Source organism: Podarcis liolepis, assembly GCF_965112155.1.
Source record: "Podarcis liolepis genome assembly, chromosome: 16".
Taxonomy (NCBI): domain Eukaryota; kingdom Metazoa; phylum Chordata; class Lepidosauria; order Squamata; family Lacertidae; genus Podarcis; species Podarcis liolepis.
The window spans coordinates 28,060,532-28,077,839 of record NC_139567.1 but is presented as its reverse complement, the minus strand read 5'-3'; the positions used below and the strand labels follow the sequence as shown (position 1 = coordinate 28,077,839).

The 17,308-nt window shown below is 41.0% G+C and overlaps 1 protein-coding gene across 7 annotated transcripts in view; it reads right to left on the bottom strand.

Moving 5' to 3' along the window:
• The window catches only part of ARHGAP32 (Rho GTPase activating protein 32), a 208,278-nt gene that overhangs the window by 114,563 nt on the left and 76,407 nt on the right, over nt 1-17,308 (bottom strand). For all 7 annotated transcript variants that reach the window (XM_083479135.1, XM_083479138.1, XM_083479136.1 and 4 more), the window contains exon 2: nt 5,330-5,438. In XM_083479135.1, coding sequence (XP_083335261.1) covers nt 5,330-5,438 — 109 coding nt within the window. The remainder of the gene's footprint in view (nt 1-5,329; nt 5,439-17,308) is intronic.

The window sequence follows — 17,308 nt, the reverse complement described above, 5'->3', positions numbered from 1 at the left end:
CCTTATGAAGAACTGTCTTAACTAACGGACTATATAGCCTACCAGAAACACACAAAAAGAGAGAGGTACTGTGCAGATGCAACCATGTCCCTCCTATGGAGTACAGTGATACCTCGGGTTACATATGCTTCAGGTTACATACGCTTCAGGTTACAGACTCCGCTAATCCAGAAATATTGCTTCAGGTTAAGAACTTTTTTTCAGGATGAGAACAGAAATCGTGCTCCGGCGGCGTGACAGCAGCAGGAGGCCCCATTAGCTAAATTGGTGTTTCAGGTTAAGAACAGTTTCAGGTTAAGTACAGACCTCCAGAACGAATTAAGTACTTAACCCGAGGTACCACTGTACACCTGACTCTCAATCACAACTGTTATTTACAGCAGTGTTTCCCAACCTTTTTTGGGCAAAGGCACACTTGTTTCATGAAAAAAATCTCGAGGCACACCACCATTACAGCCCCGTGACGTCAGCGCGCAGCGTCACGCCGGGAGGGACATGAATTGCTAGCAAATTACATAATCACCTCCTTGAGGGCTGGCTCATCTTCTCCGAAGGCAGAACCCCATTAATTAACAGCACAGACTCACACCATAGCCAAGACAAGGGGGGAAAACCTCAGTCATGCACAGTCATGCACATGTGGGGGCTAAATGAGGACGAAGACCGGGCAGAGAGCAGGGTTCAAATCACCCCACCTGGCCAGGACAATCCCTGGGTGCTCCCTTGGGCCACTCGCCTGACCCACCTCGCAGGGCTGTTGTTGCGAGGATAACACGGGGAGAACCACGCGCGCCCCCGGGAGCTCCTTGGAGGAGAAAGCGGGTGATGAATGCAATGCACGAAATATATGAGAGGCGACCAGGTTTTGCAGGTGAGGGGCCCCCGCCAGCCTCCGCTTCCAACACCCGGCGCAACGACGCCGAAGTTTCCCCCCGGGCTCGGCTCGGGGAGCAGCGCTGCTCCCCCCCGGCTCCCCTTCGCCCTCCCGGCTCTCTCTGCCGCCCACTGGGGACCCCCCTCACCTGCCAAGTCCGGAGCGCCGGTGGAAGTTGCATGCATGCATGCAGGGCGCCGCGTTGCCATTGCATTGCACTGCACTCCATGCAACGCCTGCACGCATGCATTGCCTTGCACGCCCGCCAAGGGGTCTCCCCGCGGTCCGATGCGTCCCCTCCGGCACGGATGCAGCATTGCAAAAAATAAAAAAACCCTGACGCAGCCCTACCTGGGGGGCAGCCTCCGCCTCCGCCGCTCCGCCTCCGCGGGGATCCCCGGGCTCCATCCTGCCGCCCGATCTCCGCGGGGGCGCAGGCAGGCTGCGCGGGGTCTGCGCGGAAGAGCCCCTGCCCGCCCGGCCGCCGCCGCGCTCATTCCATGGCTGGGAGAAGAGCGCTTCAAACAAAACGCCCGGCCCACCAGGCCACGCTGGGAAACGTAGTTCGCGCACCCCACGCGGGCGTGGAGCCCAAGGGTGAGGGGACTATGGATCCCGGCAGCCCCCGTGCCGGGGACGGAGGGGGAGAGGCCGGGTGCAGGGATGGAGGGACGGGTGGGCGAGCGAGTGAGTGAGTGGCAGCCGCCAAGCCTTGGCCGAGAGCCAGGAAGGGCCTCCCCGGAGGAGGAGGAGGAGGAGGAGGAGGGAGGCGCAGAGCGGGAGGGAGGGAGGGAACCCCAGGGGTCATCTAGTGACGGCGCCCCAATCGAAAATTTGACTTTAAAAAAAAAAAATCTTTCGAATTTTTTAATTTTTCCCGCGGCACACCAGGCAACATCTCGCGGCACACTAGTGTGCCGCGGAACAGTGGTTGGGAAACACTGATTTACAGGACTCCTACTTATTTCTGCTGAACAACAAACAAATGTGTTGGGTTTTCTGTACATCACTTTAGGAGCTTTAGGTGAAAGTCCACGGTAAATGAAAAATAAAATAATTATTGCCGCTATCTCAAAAGGGATATTGACTTCAGATCATACTGCATTTTTTGAAACACAATAGAAGACTGGAGAGGCATGCCAAACTAATATATACCCTACACTTTTCCTGTGGTGTTATGGACTTCCTCAACCTGATGCCTTTCATCATGATCCATCCTAGATTTATTTAGCTCAAGCCTTTCGACTTAACTGCGCTCAATCTTTGCAAGGATACCAGGAACACCTGCCTGAAGTCACATGAGCAGACAACAGAACAAGGAATAAGCTTGGAAATTTTAACACTAGGAGCACAGAAAGAGAACAGAAAGTTTCCATAAAAACATTCCTCTGCGGTATATATTAACAAAGACAATAATAGCTATACCGAAATCTATTTCTAAAAGAAGAACTAAAATTCCTGGACTAGTATAAATATAAAAAAAGAATGAACCTGCTTACTAGTTAAGAGAGCAGGGCAACTTGGGTGCCTTTCCTATCAACACTTTAGTTATGTCATTTTTTCTAATTAACTGGTTCTCCAAATGGCATCTTTTAACTAGAACTGAGTTTGTGCATTTCTCCATGAGGTGACATAAACAGGACTGTTGCCTGGGATTTAAATACAAAAACAGTGAGAAAGCTACTTTTTATGTTTTTTGACCCCAAATACTGTCAACAGTCAATGAGATTTTTTTAATCCAAATGATGTGAAGAACTTCAGAATTTTAAGTTTTGATCATGTGCATTTCTGAAAAATCAAATGTTTAACATACTTTTGGATTTACTTGTTGTTTAGTTTGTGGGAGTTACAGTGTAATGACAATTGATTACAACAATTTAAATCTATTGCCTAGCAAATAATATATCTTGCACTGGAAAAGAATTACATTCAATTCACTAAACTAGCTAGGAGGGATTTTGTGAACAAATAGCCAAGGCTGTGCTTTAGCCAGGAAGACAAACTGCTTTAGAAGGTTCAGTCCTATTACCACATCATAAAGCCACGCTACAGCAAATAATCTCTCCTACTTTCTATCAGTGCCAACAGATGGGTACTTTGAGACAGTGTAAATTTATGTGCAGTGCAGCCTTCCTGGTGGAGAAAATGTACTGCTCTTCTGTAACAGCCTCTAGAAAGCAGCTCCCATCATTGCAATAAAGAGATTGTAGGAATGATGCAGAATAGCAATGAAAATGTTCCTAGTTCAAATACAGTAGTACCTCTCGTTACGAACTTAATTTGTTCGAAGGTCCGTTCCTAACCTGAAACCGTTCTTAACCTGAGGTACCACTTTAGCTAATGGGCCTCCCACTGCCACCGCACAATTTCTGTTCTCATCCTGAGGTAAAGTTCTTAACCCGAGGTACTACTTCTGGATTAGTGGAGTCTGTAACGCAAAGTGTTTGTAACCCGACATACCACTGTAGAGTGATTTTCTTAATAAAGGTGAAAATAATGCTTTAATTTTTAATTTAATCTTCAATAAAATGAATAACAGACTCATAATAAAACAAGAACATATAAACAAACAAACAAAAACTGCTGTTGAACCAACTGATAGTTGACCCTCTCTGAGAAATGCCTTGGAGTTCATCTGGGTTTCTCCTAATGGTCACCTGAACACCAAGAACACAGAAAAGTGGGAAACATTTTTACAAAATAAAACTCAGATGTTCCTTAAGTTGCTAGAATACTGTTTCCATCCCAAGTATTGATCCTGGAATAGGATAGGATAGCCTCCCTTTTTACTCAGATCTACAGTGGCAGTATTGACCTTGAAAACTTCGATTACACGATTCTGGGCATTTCTAGACAGTTACCCTTTTCAAGGGTAACTCAGTCATAAACTGGCAAATTCAGGCTGTACACAGAAAGTCAGTTAAGTGTTTTTGCACAACAAACCAGTTCCCCACCTCCACTCCTTAAAAAAACCCAACAACAACAGGGGGGCATAGCCAACCAACTTCTACTTAGAGTTGACCCACTGAAAGTAATGGTGCCAACCTAGCCATGTTTATTAATTTCAACGGGTCTACTCAGACTAGGACTAGCACTGGATACAACCCAGACCTTCCTCAATGAATAAATTGACAAGAAAATGTGCTAGGAAGTACGGTTATAACAACTGCTTGATGCAAGGCCATGTTACCTTGCCATTAGAAAATCAGAATGAGCACTCAATAGTCAACATCTAACTCCTTGTAAACATTATGCAGATGAGTCAAGATAAATGGTCAACCAACGGGTCATCTGGAAGTAACCATAATTGCTAGATCTACAGCACCAACGTTACCTTTGTGGCCTTGGGGCTTTGGTGTGGTTCACTCACATGTATACAATTAAGCAGCATGTAGGTGGGAGATTTTTCTTCATAGAAACATTATATATAAACTTTATATAGACAGTGGGTTATAAACATTCTTAAATAATTCCAGATCTTCCATTGCCCTGCCCCAAAGCATTAGCTTAATAAAAAGATTCATTCCGCCTACTCACAAGGTGCTTGTTAAAGCAAGTATCTCAAGTGAGCCACAGGAAGCAACAAATATATTCACATTTTTTAAATTTAGAGAAACAAACTATCAGCTGTCTGCGGGCAAATGCCGGCTCCCTCGGCCAGTGAAGCGAGATGAGCGCCGCAACCCCAGAGTCATCCGCGACTAGACTTAACGGTCAGGGGTCCCTTTACCTTTACCTAACTACAGAACAGAGCTAGAACAGTAGGGGTGCTCCTCACTTCAGCATGTGGCAAGCTCTTTTTACCATCGAGCCCAAGGAGAAAAGTAGAATAGCTACTGCTATGGGAAACAAGCAGTGTTCAGCATTCACACCTTTTTTTCTTTTTGTTTCCCTGGCAAAGCAAAACATACGCTAAAAATGGACTTTAAAGAACCTTCATCCCTCACTTTTCACATTTTCCAAATGCTGCTTGTGAATTAAACATATGAGCAAGGGAGAAATTTTAATAATGTAAGCTTTCCGATTGGTGAGTTTTAAGGGAACTCAGACCAGATTAATCTTGTTAATCATTTTTACGTAAGTTATGTTTCAATGACCATTTTCCACTAGAAAGAAGGGGGAAAGATCACACGTTATGGATCCTAGCTGAAAGAGAGCTTAATGAAAATTGAAAATCATTGCAACATTATGGAACATTTAAACGATCACTAGGCATGCTTCAAGGCATGTATTCATGGAACAGAATCACCAGGAATCATCATCATCTCCTTCTCACTATTGGTATATACCCAAAGAATGTAATGTGTTGCACAATACTCAATTTTATAAATATGGTCTAAGTGGGATGATTTTTGGGGGGTGGGGCAGGGGAGGCAGGAATCTACACTCTATAAACCAGTGAACAGCATTTCAAGGACTACAGACAACAATGCATAAAAGGAAGTGAAACTTTACCATTGCACTGAGAGTCTCTTCCCAATCTGGTCTTTCACGGGGATGAATGCTTCTCTGAAGTTCTGGCACAAAATCATCCTCTTCTGCATGCAAAGAGGACTTCATCATCCTAGAGTAAAATGATGTAGTCATTAGATAAATTCCACATTTTGAGCAAGTTTTGATCATTTTGAACATAATGATACTTTAAATGCACCTATCTCATCTTGCAAACCTGCTCTAGCTTTTCTTTTCTTTTTTAAATTTCTAAACCTGTTTGTAAACTCTACAAAGCTCTTATCCTAATAACAGCAATCAATTTCCAAAACTACTGTTTGAAACACATTTGTTCAAGGGAAGATTTGTTTTCAGGCTTCCTAACTTTAACTTGCAGATCTATTAACTACACTACCATAATTTCTGCAGGTGACACTTTAAGCCAACTTTGCAAATAAATCCACAGAAGTCCATGATAGTCTTCCTCTGCAAAGTACAAAATACATAACTTTCATAAAATGTTTTTGCCTAGTTACTTAGTTACCTGCTGCAGGCCATGGAGCAAATGGCTGTTTAAAGCCTGCTATGTGGCATTCTTTCACCAAGTTTCACTGTTGTATTAAGCAAGGGTTTTAGACTGTTGAATGTCTTGCTATGTGGCATTCTTCCACCAAGATTTTACACTGTACACATCTCCTTACACTATACACGTCGCTTAAAATACTTCCCTTATAAATACAAATTTTCCAATTTTCTCTTCACAATTGTGAGGTAAAGGTAGATATATTAGACCTATTACACTGTGCACTGGGGGCCCAGCCTGACAATTTAATATTATTAATTTTTACAGTAATTTCACCACACTCCAGTATGGAATGGAAAAGAGGGGAGGTGGTATCTAGGCAATATATCATTAATCAATGATATATTAATCAATATATCATTAATATATAGGCAATACATCAGAAACTTCAACCCTGGTAAAATGGCAACACTACATATGTTCACGCTACTACAGATTAAAGCTTGTCATAAATAGGTAGCATTCACAATTAATAAGGTTTTTCAAAGATTCCTTCATGTTTTGTTTTCTTTAGTTTTGTTCCATTTATGTACATCCATCTTGCACAAGGTCTCTCAAACCATTTCCAACTTTCAGGGGCTGTAGAGAACATATGTGTATTAATCACTGCCACAGATGACAATTATCTCCATTCTGGCAGTGCTAAGACTCATGTCTATCTCTGGGCGCATCACGGAATGCTGACAGATTGCCCCCATCATGGTTCCTTGATGGGTTTGGACTTATTGTATGAATTCAAATATGGTCATTTGGTAAACTAAGATTCTCACATCAGAAGGATACTTGCCCATTTGTAAAGTAGCCCATTCCTTCATATCTGCATACATTTATTACATGTCATACTTGAGCTTAGTTATACTTCCCACAGGAGCCAGTAGGTAGTTTAATCCTTATTGTTCCCCTTATGGTTCAAATATAAGAGTTCTGACTACTGTTAATTATTTAGTTATGCATTACTTCTGCAGAGGATTTTTCATCCAAATTGATGAGATTCTAAGGCAATAGTTTATCTGCATAAAATTTTCATAAAGATCTGGACCTGGATTCATATTTAAAGCTAAAACTACAGATATTAAGTCTGAGGAACTTGTGACTTATTGTCTTTAACCCCACAAGGGTTGGGGGACCCTACTGAGCAGGTTTTGGGTATGTTGGGACTGCTGGAGAAACCTTGAGTGTTGCTATACATGAAGATTTTGATTGAGCAAGTGGGCAGACATAATTGGATGTCACCAATATATACTGTTGCATTAGAAGAACAGGTATGTGATTGGTCCAGCCATCTCCTAGAGCCTATCAGTCTCACTCAATGAGGCCATGCCCCCCACACCCCTACTGTGCCTTCATTACCTTCCAATAGCAATCACATCACAATATGCTTTCCTATCACAACAGAGCTGCCACCATTGCAAAAAGCAAAGTAAGAGAGACTGGCAGAAGCCCAACAACAGTGAATGGTGGCTAGGAAGGTTTAACATCTTCTACCATTTCCAAAAACAATATGTAGTTTTAAAATTGTGTTTTATCCTTTTTTCCATATCTGGTAATGTCACTCAGTTATTTCTTCAATTTCTTAATTAAAGGAAATGGATAGAATCTTGCTAGCAAACATGATACATTGCATTTTTGTTTTCTGTTGTCTTTGGAACTGAATACTTTTGTGCAAGGCCACTACTTAAAATCAATGTGGCTTGTTCAGAAGTTCCAATTTCTCTGGAGTGTTCCCATTAATTTATATTCATATTTGAAGAGGTGACCTTTAAGACTACATAACTCATTAAGTCACATAATGAAAAGGTATTAGTCACAGCTTCCTGTGCCCACTGGCTTACATTATAACAAAATCAAACAAGAACAGTTAAGTCTTATTTCTGGTTGTCACAAATTTGCTTGTTTTTAGAGATGACTTACATATCACTTGCATGCTTACATCCACATTAACACTCCTTGCCACAAGCCACATGTGACTATCATTTCTTAAAATAAATAGATAAAACACTCAAATGTCAGATGTCAAAACACACAGGACCTTTTACCAGCTTCAGCTGGTACAACAGCTATGACCATTCTGGACCAGGAAAGCATGACTACCCTAGATGTGTAGAACCAAACGGTGCAAATGTCCCGGAAGACCTGTAAACAGTAACTTGGTAGTCAAGATAATCCCAGGATTAATTGGTATTTACTGAAAAAATGAACTCATAAGTGTTTATCTGCTTGCTTGGAAGCCTTAGTTTTGGTTCAATTAGTTGGGAGAGAGGAGGCTTCTCACACTGGCTAGCTGTCAGCTACTACCCTCACCTGAGAGATGGATGAGAGATGGGAAGGGGCCTCTAAGACAGGGGTGAGTTAACTGGGTTACTGTTTGAAGTTTACATAGCTTGCTTTTTGTATAAGTAACACTTTACATATTAACCCTTCACGGACAAAGCCATGGTGCTTGCCACTTCAGTGTTGGTCGTGAGGTGTGGTAGCAAGGAATCATGTATGGTCTTCTGTATGCAAGTCTCTTGATATAGCTCTTTTTTAAACTGCTGAATTTATTTATATTTTGGGGCAGAATATAATTATTGATTCATAAAGTAATAATAAACTCCTTCAAGGTTTCTACAATCATGTGGTATACAAATCCAGTTAGATAAAATAAATTATCAGCCTAATCACTTCTGAAGGGCTTAGAGCCTAAGATCTAATAATGGGTTCTCTCACAGTTATGTAAGTCCCACTTAAAACAATGGATTTTTCAATTCAGCCATTGGCAGGGAAGAGATGAATGAGCCTTAGAGTTATTCTCAATCTCCTCCTGGATTCTATCCTAGGAAATTATCTGAAAAGAGGATCCTAGCAACTGTACTACACTACTTCCTGAAAATGCACTCTCTTTTTCAAATAATTTTGCAAAAGATGGAAACTTGTTCCAGTGCCTACCAAGGAATCTATTCAAACCAATTCAAACCTATTCATACCATGCAAGAAAGGTCAAAGCTTTCTAGGTCTGCTGACAAAAAGAGAATAACTTTCTAGGCTTTGCCCTACTCTAAATATTCAAATAAACGGTTTCTGTCCAATAATCTCCCAAGGGCAAGTCTAACAATCTTTAAATACAGAACACGAAAGAACTGCAGTCCCAAATTTAACCTTGATATGCCAATCTAATGGAACACAAACACTGGTTGAGACCCCTGTATCAGCAAAGCTATTTTTCTGAATATACTGGTTACCAAGGTTATCCTGAGAGGATCCCTTGATTACATGATTTCAATATGATTTTCACTGTATTCTCCCTCCCACTCCTTTGTTATCCACATTAACAAAATACTTGGCTCTAAAACTAATGTCGAAGCAGATTTGTGGAAGCACAGGCATCTTTTATCTTGAAATGTACAGTGGTACCTCTGGTTACGTACTTAATTCATTCCAGAGGTCCGTTCTTAACCTGAAACTGTTCTTAACCTGAAGCACCACTTTAGCTAATGGGGCCTCCCACTGCCGCCATGCCACAATTTCTGTTCTTATCCTGAAGCAAAGTTCTTAACCCGAGGTACTATTTCTGGGTTAGCGGAGTCTGTATTCTGAAGTGTATGTAACCTGAAGCGTATGTAACTCGAGGTACCACTGTACCTTTCTTATATAGCCTCATGCATGTACTTTTTGATCCTGTAAAGTTTGTTCCATTTGGCTGTCTACCATCCAGTGTGGCTAACTGAATATGACCAAAGTAACTAGCTTGTACTAACATTTGTCTGCTTATTGTTAAGTGAACATTTCTGAGGTTATTTTCTCTACGAATGGGCTGAAAATATTCAAAATGTAAAATGTAAATATTAATAAATCTTCCACTAAAGGAAAAAAAGTCACATTTGCTGCCTTTTCATATGTGAACCACCCTGTGATCTTTGGATGAAGGGTGGTATACAAATTTGATAAATAAATAAAAATACTCCTCAATCATTCATGGAAAAGCAAAGTGCAGACTGGATGTGGGAAGACTCTGCATCCTATTTTACAATACTCTTTGTTGCTTTTACTGCAACTGGCTAACACAGCAACCCCTTTAGCACTTATTTATTTAATGTCATTTATACCCGCCGCCCCCCCCCCCCACACACACCTTTCCTCCGAGGAGCTCAAGGTGACATACGTGGTTCTCTGGCAAGTCCATTTCACCCTCACAACAACCCTGTGAGGTAGATTGGGTTGAGAGATAGTGGCTGGCCCAAAGTCACCCAGTGGGAGTGCCATGACATAGTGATATGAACCAAGGTCTCCTGGGGCCTAGTCTGATACTCTCGCCACTACAGTTCACTGCTCTCACTAAGAAGAAATGATATTCTGGATTTATCTAGATGGTCATAAAAGAAAACACTTTCTTAATGTCCAATGCTGTTTGTAAACAGGGGGAGGCAATTTCAGGAGACCTATGAGTACAGCTGTGTCAGCCTATTACCTCTCTTAAGCCTACGGTTATGCTCATTAAACATACTAAACGATATAAAGAACAACCCTGAATTCAATACCGACGGTCGCTCAAGTTATCATCCGGTTGCCTCTTGTCATGCGTGCAGCTGGGTAAGAATTTAATACTAATTACTACGTTTCCTTGAAATGCTCAGGTCTTTATGACAAGGTATTAAAGTTTTACTAAATTCCAATTAATAGATTGATTGATGGAAGGAGGAGGTGAAAAAATACCCTGGTAATAAATCAGTGGCTCAGTTTTAAGAGGGCAAGTCGTAATTCACGTTCCCCTCCTATTGGTTGCTAATTAAAACAACCTACTTTCCAGAGGATTTGGCCATTAGCAATACACTTAACTGCAAGCCACTAACCTGATTGCCCACAAAAGCAGAACAGACACAAATGCAGAGGTTGAAATTTCCCCTGAACTGTCTTCCCACGCAACATAGCAAACAAACATAAGGGAAAGTGCTACTTATGAAGAAAGATGTGTAAGGTCACCTCAAAGAGAGATTTGAAAGGTCACTATCTAATGCGTATGTCTGTTTTCCTTCTTTTGGTATGACAAATAACCCTGAGAGTGCATTCCAAAAGGCCTACCTCAATTCAGTTCACATTCATTTGTATGGTGAACAGAAAACCTGCCCTGGCCACAAAGTACCACTTCTTTTTCCCCCTAATGGTCCTTCTCATTTCTATTAGTCCCACATTAATGCCATCCATGGTGCAAATAGTGCAAGAGAAGGTGGAGCGCATTCCTCTGGTGACATGTGTAAAAAACAACAACACCTGGGGGTGTTTTGCAAGCTAAGAAGGATGGGACCAATGATCACAGCACTGTCACAAGGCATGACATTGCACCACCATCACTAGCAGATATGCTAGCACAAATATTTGAGTTCAAGATGCCAGTTAGGTTAACATTTCTCTCCAATCCACACTGCCTTGTGCTAGAGGCAGACATATTTCAATATGACCCTTTTAATTATTCTGAGTTGTACTGTGGATAATGAAAATGTTTTCCTGAGAAAAAATAAGAAAGAACTTCAAAGCCTTGGCACTGCATATTACAGACCCAATTCACGAAGCTTTTTTCAAAAAAAAAAAAAGGGTGGGGAAAGAGGCTAGGATCTAACTGGTCCATGGATACTTAAATAATTTCACTTGAAAGGCTGGTATGTAGCATAGAATAGTAACTGTCATGGTTGGCCCTGTTTTTAGCTTTGAAAAAATCCGTCTCAGAACCCATTAAAAAGTGCTAGAAGAACAATGACGAATGTCATTTATGCTGATGCTAGTGAAGGAAAGCAAAATAATGAACTGACCCTGCTATTAGCCTTACACAAGAAATGAGGCATTGTTGAAAGCAAACTGAGGCAGTCTTCCATTAGTTAAAAGAAACTAAGGAAAACAGGCATAACCAATTTGTTTCAAGCTTAGGATTCATTTCTTAATTGCATTAGGAAAGTTTGAGAAATCAACAAGAACAATATTTTCAGCAAAATTAACAGCTAACAATTAAGGTATGCAAATATAAATGAGCAGAAGTAATTCCTGTTCCATTTTCCCAAGTACACAATTTCTCATGGCCGCATTAAAGATTTCAACCAAGGCAGGCCCAGTTCGTAGTTCATCTCCCATGATGCAAAATGGACTGGCCATTTTCCTCACTAATAACCCTTTCAAACCAATTCACTAAAAGTTTCTGGACCACAAAAAATGACCTAGCCTGCTTACAAGACCACTAACAAATAGAGTTATTTGTGACACAGTTAAACGCCTGAAAGAACAGAACAAACCACTTTGCTGTTTGCAACGTGCTCCCTACTTGGTTTCCCAAAAGCAATTTTTACCACCCAGTGGTTATTTATAAGCCAATTTTAATTAATTATTTTATGGCATTTATATTGTGCTTTAAAAATATCATTTCTAAGCAATATATAGAAACATTTGCCATACAAAGAATAATAAAAATTCATCGTAAAACCAAACATAAACCCAAAGCCTACAATGCAAACCGTAACTGCCAGCCTCCCTGCAAATGTAATAAAGAAAAGCAGCCCAGAAAGCAGCCTGGTAAACTAGCTTCTAAAACAGCAGAAGGAGATTATAATAATAATGTCACAACCACTAAATTGATATGCATAAAGGAGGGTGGGAATATGTGAAGAAAAAAACAATCTGAAAGAGAAAACACACTTGACAAGAAAAAGAATGAGCCATTCTAGGTCATTCAAATGGTCTACGGGTAGGTCAAGGAACAATTTTCACAGAATATAATTTCCCAAAACATCATTAGCATGTTTTATTATTTACTACAGAAAAATGGTCCATTTGCACATCAGGGTGCAGGAAAAATGTTTGGAACTGCTGTACGTCTAGAGCAGTTAGTGGTGACAAGTGAAATGCCAGGATGCCAACACTTTTTAAATGTGATCAATTATCTATTGTAGCTTACTGGTAAGACCAAAACCAATAATGAATCATGAGTTAATTAATACCAGGATATCCCATGCTAATCTGATATCCACTCAACAGATGATGATGATGATGATGATGATGATACCACCCTTTATACAAGGATCACACGGTGGTTCACCATATAAAACACAAAATGCATAACATGGTAACAAACAAAAACAATACCCCCCAGTTTTAAAGGTTATATATTGTTTAATTAGCCAAGGGCTAATTGTAACATACCTCAACATAATGAGCAATTCTATTAGTAATTCACAGCAGGAGGAAAAGCATTTTAGAGAAGATGGCATTCATGAAAATTGATACTCCTTTTCAATATTTACTTCTGCAGCTACCATATTTTTCTGTATATAACACACCCCTGTTTATAATTTGGTGGACTCCAAATTAAGAAAACAGAGGGAGATTGCTGAGCTTTTTTGGGGGAGGATTGCCGAAAAAAGCTCACCTGCTAAACCTACACTGCTACTCGCATGCATCCCAAAATCCAGCTATCATCTGTTCCCTCACTGGCGGAAGCCACCAATCACCCACCCAATTGGTGCAGTGACAGCTAATCAACAAGAGCCCTTGCCGCGGCCACCAATAACAAGCCCAAGAGTCGCAGATAATCTTTGGCTCACGGAAGCAACCAGTCCCAGGTCACACCTATGAACTACCAGTGTATAAGACGACCCCCAATTTTAAACATTATTTTAAAATAAAAAATCCTAGTCTTATACACGGAAAAATACGGTAGTTTCCCTACTGCAATTCCATCACTTCTGTGAAAATATAATGATATATGATTTCTTCCCACACACTCCAGCTATTCTACCTGGACTTTAAAATAAACCTAGGCCATAAAAGTAGTTGATATTCAGATAATGGAAGCACCTTCATTATAATAACTGTTTCCTGCATGCTTAGGGACAAATAGCTTGCACAAAACAAACTCAACATGTACCGAACAATGTTTTTAACCTACTTCCTTACAGCATTAGCAATGTAAGTATTGTTCCAAGCAAAGATTCTGCATAAATCATTATGAAATATGCACTGTGTTTTAAAGGTAGGAATTGCCAGCAATGCTTCTAAGAGAGTAATTAGAAAAGAATAATGGCTATAGCTCCTCTCTAATGAATCCTTTATTTGATGTGGAGGAATTATAAAGCTGTCCCCACTCGCAACCATTCATATTGATATTATATCCATAACTTTTTAGTAACTTATTGTATAACCTATAGGTGCAGACCTATGAAATTCTATGTAATAACATGCAATGGTTCCAGATCTTCACAACTTAATGCCAGAGTAAAGTTTTCAGACTAAAGTCTATTCTCTCCTGTGAGTCACTAGTTCAGAATTATATTAATCTGCACTATAACCAAGAATGAAGTGTTAGATTTAAGAAGCAGCTGCTTGCCAGCTGGCACATCCATCCATATTTTACCACACACAGCAAGTAGCTAAGGATTCTCAAATTACTCCATCCTCAACGTATTTTCTTATTATGGTGAACTATATATTCTGCCATCAGACCCTCTCCAATTTTGTCTCCTCTAAAAATAATGTAGGGAATCTATAATTTTCTATGCTCTTAAAACATTAAACTGTCAAAATTAACTGTCAGAGGACTTCTCTGCTCGATAGCTTTATTCTTATTCAGCTATTTGTCACAGAGAGAAACCTGGTACAAAACCAAATGTGTTTTTTTAAGGTCACTATGGTACCTTAGAGTCAGAAAATCAAATTTACCTAACTTCAGTCTGTTTGCCTCAGTTCCTTCTTTATACTGATTTATTTCACTTATCCCTTTGCCTAATGTTACCATATTTGGGGAAATGGTCGTTGTCAATATACTGCCCCTGAGAATAAGTGATGAATTTTAAACAAAACAGTTTATGAACCTACTTTCTGTTTGCAATCAAACCTACTTTCTGTTTGCTTTTTTGGGCTCAGAAGCTCTAATGTCTTAAACATAAGCTTTTGGAACCCCACAAGGTTTGCACACATTTGCCTTTTAATGAACCATTTCCATTATCTCAATATATTCGCTACATTCACACATCATACCATGCCACAGTTTTAGAGTGAGATGCATGAGCCTGAATGATCCTCCCATTTAGGGCGGCCATACATCCAGAATTTCCCAGACATAGCTGGGATTTGACTGTCGGAAACAATGTCCAGGCGCAAATTGCCCAAATGTCCGGACATATGGCAACCCATGTCAGAAGTCTAGATTTAGGCAAATTTCCTTAAAAACAGCTCAAAAATTTAATGCTCAACAACTTTGGGCAAAAAAAACCCTTTGTGTCCAGATTTTCACTTTTTGAAATACGTATGCCAACCCTACTCCCATTGGCATGCACCCCTCCCCTGGCCAAGAGTACTTTGACAATGTTGACTTTCAGTTTCTTCTAGCCTTGGCTTGCCTTTGCATGACAACTAAGATGAACCCCAACCTTTTTGCAACCAAGCACACATTTGGAAGTCTAATGGCCATGGCCACAACAAAACACTCATTTCACAGTAGAAAAGTTGTCAATTCTCAGAAGCCCCAAACAAATAAAATTCATATTTAAAAAATGAGAGGTGCAGGAGTCCTTTTTCAGCATACTAGGATCTCAGGTTGATTACAAATTCTAGTCACTTTTAAAAGGAAGTCAGCTTTGAATGATGGACTATGAAACTAGCTTGTTGAAACTAACTAAAGTTAGTTGTGATCACTATCTCAGGTTCAGCTAGGCTGCTAGGGGAAACTGAAATTAAATGTTACCCAAGTCCTCTTCCTGACCAGGTGGGAGTGAAGTGGGGAACACAGGAGCCTGAAGCTCAATTAGGTTCTTTTCAACTCATACATGCTGCACAAAAATGTGGCTTAGCACATCATTCCCCAGCCCAGGCTCCCCAGAAGATGTTGTTGTTGTTTAGTCGTTTAGTCGTGTCCGACTCTTCGTGACCCCATGGACCAGAGCACGCCAGGCACTTCTGTCCTCCACTGCCTCCCGCAGTTTGATCAAGCTCATGCTAGTAGCTTCAAGAACACCATCCAACCATCTCATTCTCTGTCGTCCCCTTCTCCTTGTGCCCTCCATCTTTCCCAACATCAGGGTCTTTTCCAGGGAGTCTTCTCTTCTCATGAGGTGGCCAAAGTATTGGAGCCTCAGCTTCACGATCTGTCCTTCCAGTGAGCACTCAGGGCTGATTTCCTTCAGAATGGAGAGGTTTGATCTTCTTGCAGTCCATGGGACTCTCAAGAGTCTCCTCCAGCACCATAATTCAAAAGCATCAATTCTTCGGCGATCAGCCTTCTTTATGGTCCAGCTCTCACTTCCATACATCACTACTGGGAAAACCATGGCTTTTACTATACGGACCTTTGTTGGCAAGGTGATGTCTCTGCTTTTTAAGATGTTGTCTAGGTTTGCCATCGCCTTTCTCCCAAGGAGCAGGCGTCTTTTAATTTCGTGACTGCTGTCACCATCTGCACTGATCATGGAGCCCAAGAAAGTAAAATCTCTCACTGCCTCCATTTCTTCCCCATCTATTTGCCAGGAGGTGATGGGCCCAGTGGCCATGATCTTCGTTTTTTTGATGTTGAGCTTCAGACCATATTTTGCGCTCTCCTCTTTCACCCTCATTAAAAGGTTCTTTAATTCCTCTTCACTTTCTGCCATCAAGGTTGTGTCATCTGCATATCTGAGGTTGTTGATATTTCTTCCGGCAATCTTAATTCCGGCTTGGGATTCATCCAGCCCAGCCTTTCGCATGATGAATTCTGCATATAAGTTAAATAAGCAGGGAGACAATATACAGCCTTGCCGTACTCCTTTCCCAATTTGGAACCAATCAGTTGTTCCATATCCAGTTCTAACTGTAGCTTCTTGTCCCACATAGAGATTTCGCAGGAGACAGATGAGGTGATCAGGCACTCCCATTTCTTTAAGAACTTGCCATAGTTTGCTGTGGTCAACACAGTCAAAGGCTTTTGCATAGTCAATGAAGCAGAAGTAGATGTCTTTCTGGAACTCTCTAGCTTTCTCCATAATCCAGCGCATGTTTGCAATTTGGTCTCTGGTTCCTCTGCCTCTTCTAAATCCAGCTTGCACTTCTGGGAGTTCTCGGTCCACATACTGCTTGAGCCTTCCTTGTAGAATTTTAAGCATAACCTTGCTAGCATGTGAAATGAGTGAAATTGTGCGGTAGTTGGAGCATTCTTTGGCACTGCCTTTCTTTGGGATTGGAATGTAGACTGATCTTCTCCAATCCTCTGGCCACTGCTGAGTTTTCCAAACTTGCTGGCATATTGAGTGTAGCACCTTAACAGCATCATCTTTTAAAATTTTAAACAGTTCAGCTGGAATACCATCACTTCCACTGGCCTTGTTATTTGCAGTGCTTTCTAAGGCCCATTTGACTTCACTCTCCAGGATGTCTGGCTCAAGGTCAGCAACCACACTACCTGGGGTGTACGAGACATCCATATCTTTCTGGTA